This window comes from Euleptes europaea, chromosome 10 (genome assembly GCF_029931775.1).
Source record: "Euleptes europaea isolate rEulEur1 chromosome 10, rEulEur1.hap1, whole genome shotgun sequence".
Classification (NCBI taxonomy): domain Eukaryota; kingdom Metazoa; phylum Chordata; class Lepidosauria; order Squamata; family Sphaerodactylidae; genus Euleptes; species Euleptes europaea.
In genome coordinates, this window is record NC_079321.1 from 10,688,518 (window position 1) to 10,707,962 (window position 19,445).

Here is a 19,445-nt window from a genome sequence, read left to right on the forward strand (position 1 = left end):
CTACACCACACTGGCCCTTCCCTGGATGGCTCAGGCTAGCCCTGTCTTGTCAGATCTCATGAAGCTAAGCAGAGTCGTTCCTGATTAGTATTTGGATGGGGGACCGCCAAAGAAGCCCAGGATCGCTATGCAGAGGCGGACAATGTCAAACCACCTCTGTTAGTCCCTTGTCCTGAAAACCGTACAGGGTTGCCATAAGTCAGCTGCAACTTGAGGGCACTTTCCAGAGAAAACAAAAGGACAGAGACAAAAAAAACACCCTCTTTTGCCGTGGCTCAGTGGTAGAGCCTCTGCTTGGCATGCAGGTTCAATCCCGGGCATCTCCAGTTAAAGGGACTAGACAAGTAGATGATGGGAAAGACCTCTGCCTGAGACCTTGGAGAACCGCTGCTAGTCTGAGTAGACAATACCAACTTTGATGGACCAAGGGTCTGATTCAGGATAAGGCAGCTTCATGTGTTCACGTGTTCACTTGTGACCACATGGTGTAGTGGTTAAGAGCGGTGGTTTGGACTCTGATCTGGAGAACCGGGTTTGATTCCCCACTCCTCCACATGAGCGGCAGAAGCTAATCTGATGAACTGGATTTGTTTCCCCACTCCTACACATGAAGCCAGCTGGGTGACCTTGGGCTAGTCACAGCTCTCTCAGCTCCACCTACCTCACAGGGTGTCTGTTGTGGGGAGGGGAAGGGACGGTGATTGTAAGCCAGTTTGATTCTTCCTTAAGTGGTACAGAAAGTCGACATACAAAAACCAACTCTTCTTCTTCTTCTTCCCCCATTCTCTGCCTTCTCTTCAATAAAACTCTTTAAAATATATACTCTATTAATCTCTTCCCATATGCACACATTCTCAGACATAAAGACAGATTGAAAAGGCAGGCGGGAAAACACTCAAAGTCTCTCCCTTAAAAAAGAAAGAAAAAAAAAGTGTATTTGCTTGCCAGAATAAGTTTTCACCTGCCATGCGAAGCAGCGCGGTGAATCCTTCCTAACCACCAAATCTCCTTTAAAGTATTTCGCCCCGCTACATGATTCAGCAAGTTGGAAAACCTCCTCCCAGATAACTTCTGCGCTGCTCTTTGTGGTTGTGGCTGTAAACCGACAAGCGGCTCAGGATCTTCTCGGGACAAAAGGAGCCAGAACAGATTTTAAAAGATGCCGGTAGCGTCTCCAAGGCTTCGGTGTGTAAAATTACTTCACAACCAAGAGGCAACAGCCAGCACACTCCGGTTTCAGATGGCACAAATATTATTTCCCTCATACGGCCCATGGGGATGTGCCATGGAAGAAAGAGGGATCCGCCATCTTTGGGATAAGGCAGGAGTTGTCTGAATTCATGCCAAATATTATCCCTGGGCCTCATAACCATTTATGGGGAATCGGGTTGCCAACCTCCAGGTGGTGGCTGGAGATCTCCTGTTATTAAAACTGATCTCCAGGCGACAGAGATCAGTTCCCCTGGAGAAAATGGCCGCTTTGGCCATTGGACTCTGTGGCCGTTTATGCTTGGCTGAAGTGCCCCGCATATTTTTTTTTATTTCTTCACGCTGAACCATCATTCCAGACGTCACTGCGAAGCCGGCGCATACCTGCTTCTCATTTCTTAAGAGCCCCTTTAACGCAACCTTTTGCATTTGCTCCGCATCGAAGCATTCACTGAAAGAAGCATGCAGAATCCCAGCCCCAGCTTAGCTATGCAAATGACTATTGCTAATGGCTATGCAAACGAAGGGACGAAGGGGCAGGCGATTGGGGAGGGAGGGGAAACTTGCTTGACTTTCTCCTCTTTCATGGGGACCATGAAGAGTCATTTTAAAGGTCGGATTTTAAAAAATCAGCATTGAGCGAGGAGCAGAATCGACCCTGCATAAATGGCCATTGGCATTGAAGTCCCTCCCCTCCCCAGACCCCACCCCTCCTCAGGCTCCACCCCCAAAATCTTCACGTATTTTCCAACCTGGCGCTGGCAACCCTAATGGGGAATCCCACAACTAACTCCTTGAACCATGGATGTGGAAACCGCCTAATATTGCTTTTTGGATCATGTTGTGTGCCCACACATTTCTGGAAATAAGGACCGTCCACTTGTTTCCTGGCTTTGTGCCTGTGTCTTTTATCTATTTTATGGATTTTACTTCATTGAGACCCCGCCCCAATGGGAACCCAAAGTGGCTTACATCGTTCTGTTCTCCTCCGTTTTTCCTCACAACAACCCTGTGAGGTAGGTTAGGCTGAGAGTATGAGGCTAGCCCAAGGTCACCCAGCGAGATTCCATGGTAGAGCTGGGAATCGAACCTGGGTCACCCAGATCCATTACCCACTATAGCACACTGGCTCTCAGTTGCCCCAGACACATAAATAAAGAGGTAGCTGTTTTCTGTTCCATAGAGGAGAACAGTGACAGGAAAATTTTCACCTGCTAAACTTCTCTGTGCTGCTCTTAAGGACATAGGAGCATGGCTAACAAAAACATGGCAGTCCTATTAGAACATATAGTTTTCTCAGTGTTATCTCTGTTGTATTCCGTCTCCTTGTTTTCAGCAGCTGACATTTTTTCCCCTCTGAGGCACTATTCCTCCAGGTCTCTACTTTTATTCCAGCCATAGTTTTGGTTCCTATTCCCTCACTCTTACAAATGTCACTGGAGAAGACCGTCATGCTAGGAAAAGTTGAGGGCAGCAGGAAAAGAGGAAGACCCAACAAGAGATGGATCGACTCAATAAAGGAAGCCACAGCCTTCAATTTGCAGGATCTGAGCAAGGCTGTCAAAGATAGGACATTTTGGAGGATTTGGATTCATAGGGTCGCCATGAGTTGGAAGCTTAAATGTGACGGTACTTAACACACACACAAATGTGCTACAGCACAAAGAAAGAAGCAAGATGAAAGATCCCAGCCCATGGGATAGGGTTGCCAGATCTCCCCCAGCTATCAGCTACGGATTGGGTGTGTGTGTGTGGGGGGGGGGGTTGGGTTGTCAGATCCAGGTTGGGAAACTCCTGGAGATTTGGGGATGGAGCCACGGGAGGACAGGGACCTCAGCGGGGTACAATGCCATACTGTTCATCTTCCAAAGCATCCATTTTCTCCAAGGGAACTGATCTCTGTAGTGTGGAGATGGCCTGTAATTCCGGGGGATCCCCAGGTCCCACCTGCAGGCTGGCATCCCTAATTAACCCTTGAAACCCTCTCCATCCACTGAACTCCAAATCATAACAGCATCACAATAGAATACCTGGAAAAAAAATCAGACTACCCATACCCAGCATGGCGTAGTGGTTAAGAGTGGGGGACTCTAATCTGGAGAACCGGGTTCAATTCCCCACTCCTCCACATGAAGCCAGCTGGGTGACCTTAGGCTAGACACAGCTCTCTCTGAAGCCTCTCAGCCCCACCTACCTCACAAGGTGTCTGTTGTGGGAAGGGGAAGGCGATTGTAAGCCGCTTTGAGACACCTTAAAGGTAGAGAAAACCAGGATATAAAAACCAACTCTTCTACTACTACTCTGAAGACCAAATTTTGGAGGGGAAAAATGATTCCCCCCATTACACAATGTGTTTTTTTTTTAATGTTCATTTTCATTTTAAACAAATATTCGATTCTGATCACCTTAACTAATTTAGCAGGAAGTCTTTTTTTTTTCCTAGGGTTGCCAGGGCTAAACAATAGCAGGATTAATGCCATGTACTTTGTGGGGGGGGGGGTTGCAGCTTTTCCCATGGTGAGCTTCTTTGACAGGAGAAACTGTACCAGAAAGAATTCTCCCTCCCTCTCTGGCTCTTTCCTCGGCAATTCTACTTCCCGTTGGCATCGAACTGTTGCCACGCATCCTTTAATTTGGAAAAACGTGCACACACGCACAGTACGTACAGAACATAATATGCCTCTCGCATGCCTGGCTGAAGCCAGCAGAGCTGAATTAAAGTAAAATGCATGTACGCGTGCTAGAAATCATGTCCAGCAGATTCCTTTGCCAGGGTCTAGCATATCCAACAGGCAGACATTTCTCACCTCACTTGTCTAACCGCAAGACATGCTGTGGCAATGGGGAAGGGGGGCAAGGGGAAGGGTTAATCAGATGTAAATTATTGATTTAGTGTTCTTTTATTTGGGGGGGCTCTTAATTTGACTCCAAGTCAGACCGGTGGATTTCTCTGGTCAAGGCGGCTGGAAATGCTGCCGAATGTGAACTGGGCCTCCAGGTGGTCTCCCAAGCTCGGCGACCACTGAAGAGTAACACAGTGAAACACCTTCATGAATGCGGCCACCCACGCGGGGCATTGAGCGCGCTCTTAAATATTCATTTCAATAACACGATTAAAAATTTTAAAAAAAGAACTCAGGAATCAAAGGGCTCATTCTCCGGGCCAAAGTAAGTACAACTTTAGGAAGGATTAGTCGGCTGCAAACAGCTAGCTGTTACGCAGACGCACCATCCCCTCCAGCGGCAAATACGCGGTGATGAATTCAAAGCATTTCAGCCAATCAATCTGGCCATTACTCTTCCAAGAGCAACTAAATAGCTGTTCTGTCTCCATCGGCAATGTGCTTCAACTAAAATCTGTGGAATACTTTCCTTCACACACACACCCCGGATTGTGGATGATAGAATCATAGAGTTGGAAGGGGCCATACAGGTCATCTAGTCCAACCCCCTGCCTAGGGTTGCCAGGTCCCTCTTCACCACCGGTGAGATGTTTTTAGGGTGGAGCCTGAGGAGGGTGGGGTTTGGGAAGAGGAGGGACTTCAATGCCATAGAGTCCAATTGCCAAGGAGTTCTACTGCTATTACAACTGATCTCAAGCCGATAGAGAGCAGTTCACCTGGAGAAAATGGCCGCTTTGGCAATTGGACTCTATGGCATTGAAGACCCTCCCCTCCCCAAACCCCGTCCTCCTTAGGCTCCGCCCCAAAAACCTCCTGCCAGTGGCGAAGAGGGACCAGGCAACCCTAATAATTCTGGAAGAACTGCAGGCCCCACCTGGAGGTTGTCAATTTTTCGTTCTGAAACCAATAAATTGATTTTCTTACTTTATGACTTTGATTCACATGTCACCCTCAGAATATCTCAATTTGCAATTGCGGCCAGGAAGATTAGAGCTCTTGAAGCTATCAAGAAAAACTCTGAATAGGAAATTAAATGTGTGTGACCTTTGTTTTAATAGAGATTGTGTATGAAATAATTTTATCCGGGCAATGTATATTGGTGCAATTTTATCCCTTTTTAGATACCATTTTAGGTTTCTTTTTTGTACACATGTAAGGATATTTTGTAATGGCTAAACAAATAAACAAATTCATTCATTGCCTGTCTCTGTGTAGCAGTCCTGGACTTCTTTGGTGGTCTTCCATCCAAATACTAACCAGGGCCGACTCCTTAGATTCTGATATCTGACAAGACTGGGCAAGACCTGGGCCCTCCAGGTCCAGGCACATTACAAAATTAGACCAATTTTATACCACTTTATAAAATTTATATACCAATTTTATACCACTTTAAGCTCTCCTTAAAAAATCTGCTAAGACCTCTACTTGAGACCCCATCAGGGAATTATGGTTTTTTTATGCAGAGACGTTTCCCTGCAGTCACCCCTGCCAACTGCTTTGGGGCTTCCCTTTGATTCTGTTTGCCTTTTCCGACCATCAGAGGTCGCCTCGCTCTCCCCATGCATTTTGCCCACATTTTCCAGATTCTGGCTAAAACAGCATCCGGAAAACACAGACAAAACGCGCGGGGAGAGCACGGTGACCTCTGACAGTCAGAAAAGGCAAGCAGAATCAAAAGGAAGCCCTAAAGCAGTCAGTGTGAGTGACCGCAGGGAAACGCCCCTGCAAAAACATTACATTAGGAGGAACTTTCTAACAGTTAGAGCAGTTCTTCACTGGAACAGGCTTCCTAGGGAGGTGGTGAGCTCTCCTTCCCTGGAGGAATTTAAGCAGAGGCTAGATGGCCATCTGTCAGCAATGCTGATTCTATGACCTTAAGCAGATCATGAGAGGGAGGGCACCTTGGCCATCTTCTGGGCATAGAGTATGGGTCACTCGGGCGGTGGGGGGAGGTAGTTGTGAATTTCCTGCATTGTGCAGGGGGTTGGACTAGATGACCCTGGTGGTCCCTTACAACTATGCTTCTATGATTCTATGCTTCTATAAAAAGCCTATAATTCATAAGTTCCACAGGGAAAAGGAATGCCTCTTCAGCCAGTTGAAGCCTGTGGTGTAGATCTGCTGAGATTTCCCTTCCAACAGGAAATCCAAGAAGCTAATGTTCGAAGAAGAGATTCTTAAAACACTTCGCTCTCCCATCAGATGCGAGGAGACGAAATTCTAGTTGCATGTCAACCACCGCACTGGAGCCTTGTAGAAAAGGTCAGAGCATAGAAGGACTGAATCACACAAGATGAAGACCACTGCTTTAGGGAAGCCTGTTATTAAATGATGTGGGGTGGCAGTGGAAGCAATCGAGTCGGCTGTAATTGAACTGGCTTGAAATAATAAATATGTGCGCTTTCTTTAAACACAGCTTGCCACATCCTGAGAATCTGGAATCAATTCCTCCTCTTTCAAGATGCTTGAAGTTGTAAGGACTTTGATATGGCACAAAGGCGTTTGCTTCTGGGCTTACTGCCTTAGCCGCCCTGTTCCAGATCTTTCAACTTATATATAAGCAGCCAAGCTAGCTAAACAGAAGAGGTAAAGGGACTGAATCCCAGCGAACTATTACATGAATTACCCTAAATCTCTAGTGACTCTTTGCTGTAGGCTCTTTGCCACTTAGCTACCCCATAAGGTTATCATCACCACCCTGGAACACAGAGGCATGCACACAGAAGGGAGGTGATAGGGGAGGGGCCGCGGTCAGCGGTAGAGCATCTGCTTGGCATGCAGAAGGTCCCAGGTTCAATCCCCGGCATCTCCAGTTAAAGGGACTAGGCAAGTAGGTGATGGGAAAGACCTCAGCCTGAGACCCTGGAGAGCCACTACCGGTCAGAGTAGACAATATTGACTTTGATGGACCAAGAGTCTGAACACTGTAAGGCAGAGGCAGGAGAAATATCTCTTTGGTTAGTTACAAAATGACTGAAATTGAACTCCAGAAGGACTTTCTATATATTTATTTATTTATTATTTCCATTTGTTATTTGAAGTTCTGGCCTTTATAACCCAAAGGATGACTTGCTGATAGGGTTGCCATGCTCCTGGTCATAGCTGTAGATCTCCTGCTGTTACAACTGATCTCCAGCTGATAGAGATCAGTCCCCCTGGAGAAAGTGGCTGCTTTGGCAATTGGACTCTATGGCATTGAAGTCCCTCCCCAAACCCCGCCCTCCTCAGGCTCCGCCCCAAAAGTCTCCAGGTATTTCCCAACCTGGAGCTGGCAACCCTACTTCCCCCTCCCCCCAAAAAATTCCTTAAGTGTCTATTTCAATGTGATACCTGATGAGCAAGAATACAGGTGATCATTGCACACAATCATTTAAATGGGCGCATCTTGCCTACATCTGCAGCATTAACCTGCCAGGGGTCCGTAACCCAAGGCGAGGGGTGGGTGCTGAGCTGTCTTTCTGCTGTTGCATGCATAAACAGTGAGGACATGAAACCTGAAGCGCACACAGCCCTGATCTCATACAGTCACTTCTCTTTTGCCTGCCTGTTTAAGTTGGACCTAAAGCCTGATCTTGTCAGATCTTGTCAGGAGAGCCAGCATGGTGTAGTGGTTATGAGCGGTGGTTTGGAGTGGTGGACTCTGATCTGGAGAACCGGGTTGGATTCCCCACTCCTCCACATGAGCGGCGGACGCTAATCTGGTGAACAGGATTTGTTTCCCCACTCCTACACACAAAGCCAGCTGGGTGACCTTGAGCAAGTCACATTCTCTCTGCCCCACCTACCTCACAGGGTGTCTGTTGTGGGGAGGGGAAGGGAAGGTGATTGTAAGCCGGTTTGAGTCTCCCTTAAGTGGTAGAGAAAGTCGGCATATAAAAACCAACTCTTCTTCTTCATCTCAGAAGCTAAGCAGAGAGACCAGTCCTGAAAATCTTGTTGGTATCTAAGGTGCTTCGCCTTCTGCACTCGAATCTAGATAAAACGCCTGATGGTTACTAGAATTCTGCTCACCAGGGCATGAGGTTGCAATGGAAGTACCCCCCACCCCCAGTACTCCACTCCACAGAACTCACTGGCATTGTCCTGTTGCTTGGTATTTTTGATATATGCTGAGAATTTGGAGAAGATATCGATCCCTGCAGAGTTGGATTCGCGGTGCTTGGCCACCAGTTTCGGATACCTGCAAAAAAGCAAAGAGCGCTCTCAGAAAAATGCCCCGGTGGAAAATTAAACTTAAGGGCGATACATAGAGATCTCTACATACATACACACACATTACTCAAAACACATTTCTCATCATAATATCAGATTGCGGAACGGAGCTGAAGCTGGAAGATGAGAGATTCAAAACAGATAAAAGGAAGTATATCTACACACGATGCATAGTTAAATTGTGGAACTCTCTGCCCCAGGATGTGGTGATGGCTGCCAACCTGGAAGGCTTTAAGAGTGTGGACAATGGAGGAGAGGGCTATCCTTGGCTACTAGTCAAAAAGGATACTAGTCATGATGCACACCTATTCTCCGGGTACCCAAGCTTGGATGGAAAAGATAAAATAATAAAGAAATATATTTTATTGTAAGGCGCTATATAAGGATTAAAAACATTAAAAATGATAAAACATGGCACAGTGGCATCTTATAAGGTTGATAGACCTATACCACACGCCAGATGCATTTTGGCCAGCAGGCCTTCATCAGTGGTCAAATTAAACCCATATAATGCATACCTAGTCTCTCCAGGATCAGAGGAGCATGCCTATTATCTTAGGTGCTGTGGAACACAGGCGGGAGAATGCTGCTGCGGTTGTCTTGCTTGTGGGCTTCCTAGAGGCACCTGGTTGGCCACTGTGTGAACAGACCGCTGGACTTGATGGACCTTGGCCTGATCCAGCAGGGCTTCTCTTATGTCCTTATGTTCTCCCGGGAAGTGCTATTTGTGACGTGAAACACAAGTCTTATCGACCATGTTGCACGTGCGCACACGTGTCTTTTTTAAACTGGTATACTTATCTCAGCGTGTGAGCCCGGCGCGGCCCTGCTGAATCTCATTGCTGCCATGGAAAGCCAAGCCCTTCTGAAGTAACACGCTGATGGTTTTATGACAAGGTTAATTGCACCAGCCCTTAATGCGACGGGAACAGCAGCCTTAAATCAGAACAAGCCATCTATTTTCAAAAGGTGTGGAGGAGTTTGGCAGCAAGCGCCCGCTCTCTCTAATGACTAGTGGCGTGTACCTCATTCTCCCCATGGAAAAGCGATCCAAAATATAATAGCATTTTTTTGTCAGTATAACAATAGGTAGAGCAGGGGTGGGGCTGGAAGCAGGGGCACATTTAAGAAGGCTCATGATGCAAAAGCCTCTCGGAGCGCTGAAATGCAACAAAAGAAGGAGGCCGCCCGCCTGGCAGTGGCTTGTTGAAAGCTTCCTGTGGTTTTCTGTGGGCCGGGCATCACGACCGAAAGGAACAGCCAGATCTCTCCAGCGACAAGCTGTACCTTGCAGATTGCCAGCCGAGGTTTAGGGGCTTGCTAAATCGACTGCTTTTGCTGCTTGAGATTGCCAAACGAGATGTGTGTGTGTGTGCGCGCATGTTCACACAACACACAGGTATCCAACATCTGGCAGGCGGGATGGGCTCAGCTAAGAAGAAGAGGAGGAGGAGGAGGAGAGTTGTCGTTGTTTTTTATACCCCCTTTTCTCTACCTTTAAGGAGTCTCAAAGCAGCATAAAATCACCTTTCCTTCCCCTCCCCACAACAGACAGCTCTCTTCCCTTTCACGCACACCGGCAAGCTATTTACTAGCTAGCAAATTGGGAGAGTATACTGCAACACAGTTGTGTTACCCTATGTGGGAACTGGTCAAAAATTATCCTGCTTGAATTCTTAGCAAAGATGCAATATGTAAGCTGGAGATATTAATTGATGACTGATTTTTGAGGGACTGATGAAGAAAGGTAAAGTCAAAGAATTTGCAACGGCCGTATCCCTTCTTCAATTTTTGGCATCATCTCTTGGCAACGTCAGAAACATCATTCTAACTTGAAGAGGAACCCAGGACTTTCTTGTGAATATAACCTAAGGACTATACTTATACTCTGAATTTTCAAGTCTGGCTGTTCCCACTTGATTGTTGTAATATACATTGTTCACAGTAGGATAGATTATTTAGATTGTTTGTTCTTAGTGTATAGTTGTGACTCTATGTTATATGTTGTAGCAATACAAACATTTGCACTTCGTTATACTTATTTGCTCCTGTACTGATTTCCAAACCTTTACGTACAGGCACAATGGTGCCTTTTTCCTTCCAACCTCCAGGTAGTAGCTGGAGATCTCCTGCTATTACAACTGATCTCCAGCCAATAGAGATCAGTTCACCTGAAGAAAATGGCTGCTTTGGCAATTGGACTCTATGGCATTGAAGTCCTTCCCCTCCCCAAACCCTGCCCTCCTCAGGCTCCACCCAAAAAACCTCCCGCCGGTGGTGAAGATGGACCTGGCAACCCTAGGCTTCATGTAGAGAAGTGGGGAATCAAACCTGGTTCTCCAGATTAGAGTCCACCGCTCTAAACCACTATGCCACACTGGCTGTCCCATATTGGACAGACCTGCTGTAGAAGGCAAAGGAATCACATTGTGTTTTTTTGAATGTTGTGCTATGTGGTGGTGTGGAAAGTGCTGTCAAGTTGCAGCCGACTTTCGGGGACCACGTAGGGTTTTCAAGGCAAGGTGAGTTCAGGGATGGTTTGCATTGACTGTCTTTGAGTAGCGACCCTGGACTTCTGTGGTGGTCTCCCATCCAAGTACTGACCAGGGTGGACCCTGCTTAGCTTCCAAGATCTGATGAGGTCAGGCTAGCCTGGGGCTTTGAGATCAGGGCAGAGGGGGTTTGCCATTGACTTCCTCTGCTTAGCAACCTTGGTCTTCCTTGGTGGTCTCCCATCCAAGTACTAACCAGGGCAGACCCTGCTTAGCTTGTCAGATTATGCCATTGGTGACTATACAGCCAGTACTTGGGGAGGGGGGGGGGAAGATTTCAGGTGGTGTTGAAAGTCTTCAGATCAACCCAAAATGACATTTGAAACCAAAAGGCATGTTTGGAAGGGGGGGGGGAAATAAGAAGTAGGCATTTTTGGGGTGGGAAGGACATGGTGATGGAAGGAGACACTGCAGGTAGGGTTGCCAACCTCCAGGTACTACCTGGAGATCTCCTGCTATTACAACTGATCTCCAGCCAATAGAGATCAGTCCGCCTGGAGAAAATGGCAGCTTTGGCAACTGGACTCCATGGTATTAAAGGCCCTCCCCTCCCCAAACCCCACCCTCCTCAGGCTCTGCCCCCAAAAATCTCCAGCCTGTGGCGACGAGGAACCTGGCAACCCTAACTGCAGAGGCTGCAAGTGAAAGGGAAGGAGGGGTGGCAAGAGGGGGAGGTGAAGAAAATAGTGAGGAGCGAGGCGATTGACCAGGGGCACAAAAGAGCAGGCAGGCAGCTGGGTGAGAAGATGGGAAGAGGGAAATATCAGAAAGATAGATGACCTGCCAGGGGAGGAAGATAAAAGAGTGAGTGTGGGGGGGGGGAGAGAAGTGGAGCCAAAGTGGAGAGAGGGGAAAAGTTGGACAAGCAGGAAAAAGCATGAAGGGAGATGTTGGGGGGGGGGGAAATTCCCCTTCTCCTGTGAGTCCTCGCAGGTCCCCAACGTCTGTTCATATATTCTTAACATAAGCAAGGCTGGTCCTGCTTTCTGCTAGAGTACCTATCATTAAGGAAGCACCTTTGTCACAGGAGGCTGAAGTCACTGAGGCACAACTGTTCCTTGGGACATTATTTATGCCGATTTGCCCCACCTCCCAACCTTGCAACGAGAGCCAGCGTGGTGTAGTGGTTAAGAGCGCTGGTTTGGAGAGGTGGACTCTGATCTGGAGAACCAGGTTTGATTCCCCCACTCCTCCACGTGAGCGGCGGAGGCTAATTTGGTGAACCGGGTTGGTTTCCCCACTCCTCCACAGGAAGCCAGCTGGGTGATCTTGGGCAAGTCACAGTTCTCTAAGAGCTCTCTCAGCTCCACCTACCTCACAGAGGTATCTGTTGTGGGGAGGGGAAGGGGATTGTAAGCCAGTTTGAGTCTCCCTTAAGTGATAGTCAGCATATAAAAACCAACTTTTCTTCTTCTAATACAAAACAGGTAATGGAACTTTGTTTTATCTCTTACTTGTGTACATTTTCATTGTCATCCCATCATAATTCTAAGACAATCTTTCCAAAATCATAATGCTTACTTTGGAGGTGAAAGCGTCTCCTCTAAGAATTCCTCGATTTTGTTGATATCTGTCTTGACTTCTCCATTAAAAGTCAGAAACGGTGGGTGGGTGCCAGGAGCCAAGTTATGTAAATCCGCTGGCTTTCTGCAGAAACAAGGGGGGGAAATCGTGGCTTAAGAAAAATTAAAATTAATCATATATGTGATTAGAGGTCACTTAGCTTCGTTGGTTTTGTAAAGCTTAGGAAATCAGTTATTCGCTTTTTTTTTTACTGCATGGATGACATTTCAAATTAGCCTAGTTTGACAACAAAGTATTTTCTTACAAGTAGTATGAGAAAGGAAGCCACAGCCCTCAATTTGCAAGATCTGAGCAAGGCTGCCAAAGATAGGACATTTTGTAAGGCCATTGATTCATAGGGTCGCCATGAGTCGGAAGCGACTTGACAGCACTTAACACACACAGTATGAGAAAATCAAGATTCTCAAATCACACGTTGTACAACAAAGTGGGTTGGATCCAACTAACTTTTCTGCTGGTGAAAAAAAGGGAGGAAGGGATCCCCTCTGACCACCAAAAGGGCTATGCTGAGGATCATGGGAGCTTCAAAGACAGAAGACGTGTGGGATGAAGACTCCAGTAATGAGGAGAATCAAGTGAGACTGAAGCCCAGATCATAAATTACAGTGAATGGACATACAATCTGTGCAAAGTGTACATTTGATCTTTCTTTACACATGCATTGAACAATTCTACTAGAATCATAGGGCTGAAAGGGTCCATACAGGCCATCTAGTCCAACCCCCTGCTCAATGCAGGATCAGCCTAGAGCATCCCTGACAAGTGCTTGTCCAGCCTCTGCTTAAAGACTGCCAGTGAGGGGGAGCTCACCGCCTCCCTAGGGAGCCCATTCCACTGCCAAACAACTCTTACCGTAAAAAATGTTTTCCTAATATCCAGCCGGTACTTTTCCGCCTGCAATTTAAACCCATTATTGCAAGTCCTATCCTCTGCTGGCAACAGGAACAGCTCCCTGCCCTCCTCTAAGTGACAACCTTTCAAATACTTCAAGGCCCTTTATGCACGGGTTATTTCTGTGGCGATCACCCCCCCCCCCCAAGACTACTTCAGGCTTCGTTTTCATTATGCACATTTTCCTGACCTTTAGAAGTCTCTCCCCACATTTTCCCTGCATTTTCTGGATGCCGCCAGAAACAGCATCCAGAAAACGTGGAGAGAGAGCAAAGTGACTTCTAAAGGTCAGAAAAGATGTGCATAATGAAAACGAAGCCCCAAAGCAGTTGTGGGGTGGGGTGGTGATTGCCACTTGAAACAACCTGTGCATAAAAGGCCAAAGCGAGCGATCATGACCCCCCTCAATCTCCTCTTTTCCAGACTAAACATTCCCAATCCCCTCAGCCTCGGTTCTTTCTTATAGGCTGACGTAGGCCCGACGTGCCTGCTGGATGTACATGCATTTGCTGTTGCATGTGAACAGGGCTTGAATGAAAAGCTGGCTGGATCCAACTCATTATTTAGGAGCATCCCTAAGCAGGTTTGTGCAGAAAGAAGTACTATGTTATTTAGTGAGGCTTGCTCCCTGGAAAGTACCCTTAGGATTGCAGCCTTTTTATTCCTGTTTGCAACAACGCCAGCATCAGCAGAAACCAAAGTTATGACCACTGCTATGTCTGTTAAATTAATTGCATCAAGTATTTTTTTTTTACCTTTTCAGATCAACTGTGGTGACATTGAACACAACCCCTTTAAGCCACAGAATCATGAAGAGACGCTGTGAGAAAGGGCAGTTCCCAAGGCTTTCTCCATCGACGCCAGCCTAGAAAGAAAAAGAAATGGTCACCTTGGCGTCCACTGTCCACTCCAAGTCAGGTCTCCTGAGTGAGAAAATATGCAGTCATCTGTGAGGGATTTCCTGAGGACAAGCCACCACCCCACAGGATTTTCCTGGTCACAGTTTCCTCCCCACCCCACTGCACCAGCGTCCCCAGTGGGATTTTTAAAAAGGTTTGAATTTAGCTCTGCATACAAACCCTCTCAAGCCTGGATCGATAAAAACAGTGTTGCGCTTACCAGTAACTGTTGTCTGTAGAACGGACTTCTGTGCAGGCACACATGGGAATGCGCATGCGCGGAGCCGGCTCTGTGCATGCGCGGTCCCATGTGGGAATGCGCAAAAGCCATGAAAACGAACTGAGGGGTCACAAGGGAAACCACCCAAGGAACAAGATGGTTTCTTTTAAAATGCGCAAGAGCCAAGTTTATTCAGAAGGAAATAGACAACTGAGGTCAATATTAACAATCAAGCAGGTGTTGTGGAAAGTTAGGATTTAAATAGTACATGCCCAACAACAGCATCAACTCAGGGGGGTTCCTAAAATAAAAATACAGCATTATGTGGCAACTAAGGTTCACCCCAGGTCCAGCAAACCCTTCTGGAATACTGTAATACCTCAGGGTAGCTGGCCCTGACCTTCAGGTGGTAGCCGGAGATCTCCCACTATTACAACTGATCTCCAGGCGATAGAAATCGGTTCCCCTGGAGCAAATGGCCGCTTTGGCAATTGGACTCTATGGCATCGAAATCCCTCCCTTCTCCAAACCTCGCCCTCCTCAGAACCCACCCCCAAACTCTCCCCAAACTCAACCCGGGGCTGGCAACGCTACCTATGTGAATTCCCTGGCCACAGCAGGACAAGGGGAGAGTCAAGAGTCAACCTTATCTCAGGGGGAGGAGGCTCTTTGCTAGGATCCAGTCGGTATATGGGGACAGCCATGCTAGCCATGTTAGCCTTTGTCTCAGAAAGCAACTGAATGCTTCTCAGCAGTGCATCTCAAGGCCGAGAAAAAGGATTTCTAGTCTCCATCTAGCTCCATTCTACGCACACATGAAAACCCTTCCTTCCAAACAAAACCCCCATTGTAACAGAGGCATTAATACAATTCATGTCTAGCCACTATGTCACATACTTAATCTTTCTGAGCAACATCTGGCTCTGAGCGCTGCCGGGGCTTGTTGCAAGGTTGGAATTTGAAGCTCTCATTTACAAAGAGCTGCTAAGCACATCCAAAAGGCTTCAAATCCAAAGGACAATTTGAACGTTCCCCAAATTTCAGACACGGGAATAATGGCTGTTATAATGCCAACTTGCTATTGGGAATGATTGGTGTATATAGCAGGTTGTAATTTTAGAGTGCCATTTTTTAAGCTGAGTCAGTAATTTATAATTTTATATTGCATGTTTTAAATTTAGGTATTATATTGTATGGTTTTTGGAAGCTGCCCTGAGCCCAACCTGCTTGGGAAAGGGTGGGATATTAAAGCAGGGTTGCCAGGTCCCACTTCACCACCGGCGGGAAGTTTTTGGGGCAGAGCCTGAGGAGGGTGGGGTTTGGGGAGGGGAGGGGCTTCAATGCCATAGAGTCCAATGGCCAAAGCAGCCATTTTCTCAGATAATCTGATCTCTACCGGCTGCAGATGAGTTGTAATAGCAGGAGATCTCCAGCTACTACCTGAAGGTTGAGCAAACCAAAATCAACACCTCTGCACTAATATCAAGGATAAGGAAAGTAGTGCAGGAATCTTAGGCTATAGTTACTACAACACAAATGAGTGAGACATCAAAGTGTAATCAATGCATACAATAGTGGAAAGGGACAAACATACAACTATATACAATGGTATTTCAATAATCCACAAAGGTATGTATAAATGTGTTTTTTTCAATAGTCCATAAGGGTACATAGATCCAAGAAGATTCCAATAGTTGGTCACAAGACCTCAGCAGATGTGTAAAAGACTATTATGAAAGGAAGACGATCGTTTCATTCTTCATCAGTTCCATTCAATTCATGCAATTCAAAAGGTATACAAGATTCTAAAATTCATTTCTTCCCCTTAGGGATAAATCTTATAACTATATCCATTGGCAAATGTAATAGTCCATATGGCTTAAAATCTATAGAGGATATAGTTGGAATAAACAGAAGTCATTGCAAATGTAACAGTTCCTCACGGGATACACAAGGTAAATGCTCAGCTGCTGGATAACCAGCAGCTGAGCATTTACCTTGTGTATCCCGTGAGGAACTGTTACATTTGCAATGACTTCTGTTTATTCCAACTATATCCTCTATAGATTTTAAGCCATATGGACTATTACATTTGCCAATGGATATAGTTATAAGATTTATCCCTAAGGGGAAGAAATGAATTTTAGAATCTTGTATACCTTTTGAATTGCATGAATTGAATGGAACTGATGAAGAATGAAACGATCGTCTTCCTTTCATAATAGTCTTTTACACATCTGCTGAGGTCTTGTGACCAACTATTGGAATCTTCTTGGATCTATGTACCCTTATGGACTATTGAAAAAAACACATTTATACATACCTTTGTGGATTATTGAAATACCATTGTATATAGTTGTATGTTTGTCCCTTTCCACTATTGTATGCATTGATTACACTTTGATGTCTCACTCATTTGTGTTGTAGTAACTATAGCCTAAGATTCCTGCACTACCTGAAGGTTGGCAACCCTAGTGGTATATTAAACTAGGGTTGCCAGGTCCCACTTCGCCACCGGCAGGAGGTTTTTGGGGAGGAGCCTGAGGAGGAGATCTCCAGCTAATACCTGGAGGTTGGCAACCCTATTTGTTTGTTTAATAGATATTTGTTTAATAGATATCTATTTGTTTGTTTAATAGATAGGCTTCATGATTTTGGGTTTACCTATAATAGATTAGCAAATTCTTCTTAGCTTCGGACCCCATTCCTCCCTACTCCTGCAAAAACTAGAGGTTTTCATCAGCTTATTTCTCTAATGACAGAGCTGATGGCCCTTTTCACATGCAAATTATTCACTTTGAAATATGGAAGGAAACCAGTGTTAAAGCCCTCTTAGAACTGCATCCAAAGGCAGTGACCATTCTTTGCACAATCATGATGAAGGAAGCCAAAGCTTTGAGGACAATTACTGGTTTGATGGATGGCCGTGTTTGGGTGCAGGAAACCACGGTGTGCCTGCAGTATCTGCCAGATCCGGGTGAGTAAGCGAGGCAGGACTGTGGCTAGTACAAACTGATTTATGTACAACAGACGGGGATGTTTAGAATAAAGCTGCTGGAAGAACCTCTGTTTCTCTCCCTCCCTCCACAGTTTGTGTTTCCTCGATTTGAAAGGGATCTCTGGGCTTCCAGGAACAGGGAATCACATCTATTATTAGAATGTGATCCTTAGAGCAAGTGAGCTATCTTTTGCTGAACTCTGAAACATTCAAAGCTGCCTTTTGAACGTCGTATTCCTCATCGAGATTTGGCGTTGAGAGCCCAGCAACACAAAGGTGTTTGTTGCTCAAGCAGTTCTGAACCCACAGAGTCAAGCTGCTGAAACACGTGACCACCAGGCCTGTAGTAGCTACCTGAAATCGCTGGTTGTTATCTCAATACTCAGCACGCATCGCTCCCACAGGCAGTAGGGTTAGTACGGTGTAGTGATAGAGAGTTAGGCTAGGGCTTGAGAGGGCCGGGTTCAAATCTCCATTCAGCCACGAACCTCAATGGGAGATCTTGGATCAGTTTCTCTTTCTCTCTCTCAGCCTAACCAATCTCATAGAGTTGTTGTGAAGATAGAATGGGAAAGAAGAACGGTTCAGTAACAAAAATTGAAGAGGAGGAGGAGGAGGAGAAGAAGAAGAAGAAGAAGAGTTGGTTTTTATATGCCAACTTTCTCTACCTTTTAAGGAGAATCAAACTGGCTTACAATCACCTTCCCTTCCCTTCCCTTCCTCTCTGAATGTTTCAGAGTTCACTCCAGCAAAAGATAGCTCACTTGAGAGCCAGCATGGTGTAGTGGTTAAGAGAGGTGGTTTGGAGTGATTTGATTCCCCACTCCTCCACATGAGCAGCAGAGGCTAATCTGGTGAACCGGGTTGGTTTCCCCTCTCCTACACATGAACCCAGCTGGGTGACCTTGGGCTAGTCACCGCTCTCTCAGCCCCACCTACCTCACAGGGCGTCTGTTGTGGAGAGGGGAAGGAAAGGAGATTGTAAGCCGGTTTGATTCTCCTTAAAAGGTAGAGAACGTCGGCATATAAAAACCAACTCTTCTTCTTCTTCTCCTCCATCTTTTTTTTTGTTACTGAACCCTGCTCTTTCTTTAGAGATGGAGCAATTTACATGGCGTTCCTATTCAGCTCTTATCAAGGCAGTAATGAGATCCCTGCCCACTTACAATAAACAATGCTGCAGCACGGGATGTTCACAGATCATTTGCAAAACTCCATAAAGCTTTGTGGGTAACAAGGTCCTTCTTTGGTCCCCGTTACTAGTCGAGTTTCCTTTCAGCCACTGTATTATTTTTCCTAATAACAAGACTCCACTATGATCAGTTGCTTTGAATTTCTGAACTGAATCAAGAGGATTTTTGCTTTCAAGTTCAAGATGCTGGTTATTACCTCTACAGTTACTCATGGCCTGGGACCCACACATCTGCAGGGCCACCTCTCCTAAATCTGCTTCGCTGGGGCAGCTTCGCTCTTCTTTTGAAAGTGCTGCATTGAGAATGAGTCAGATCAGCAACTGCCTGCTGTCAAACGTTTCTGGTTTGGCCTCTACCAGTGGAATAGCCTGCCCGACAAAGGAAGGAAATCTCACACACAGGTATTGCTTGGTCAAATATGAATAATGGGATTTTCATAGGGTTGCCAGAACTGCAAGTGGTGGCTGGAGATCTCCCACTATTACAACTGATCTCCAGCCGACAGCGATCAGTTCCCCTGGAGAAAATGGCAGCTTTGGACATTGGACTCTACGGCATTGAAGTCCCTCCCCTCGCCAAACCCTGCTCACCTCAGGCTCCACCCCGCAAATCTCCAGGTATTTCCCAACCCAGAGCTGGCAACCCTAGATTTTCAGGAAACCGTTTCTCAGACTATCCCGATCTCATCAGATCTCAGAAGCTAAGCAGGGTCAGCCCTGGTTAGGACTTGGATGGGAGACCACCAAGGAAGTCCAGGGTTGCTATGTAGAGGCAGGCAATGGCA

At 46.3% G+C, this 19,445-nt stretch overlaps 1 protein-coding gene across 1 annotated transcript in view; it reads right to left on the bottom strand.

The window, feature by feature from the left end:
* The window catches only part of CLIC5 (chloride intracellular channel 5), a 63,552-nt gene that overhangs the window by 22,395 nt on the left and 21,712 nt on the right, over window positions 1-19,445 (bottom strand). Inside the window, exons 2-4 of the mRNA XM_056856929.1 lie at window positions 14,107-14,216; window positions 12,398-12,523; window positions 8,186-8,292 (exon numbers count right to left, since the gene is read on the bottom strand). Coding sequence (XP_056712907.1) covers window positions 8,186-8,292; window positions 12,398-12,523; window positions 14,107-14,216 — 343 coding nt within the window. The remainder of the gene's footprint in view (window positions 1-8,185; window positions 8,293-12,397; window positions 12,524-14,106; window positions 14,217-19,445) is intronic.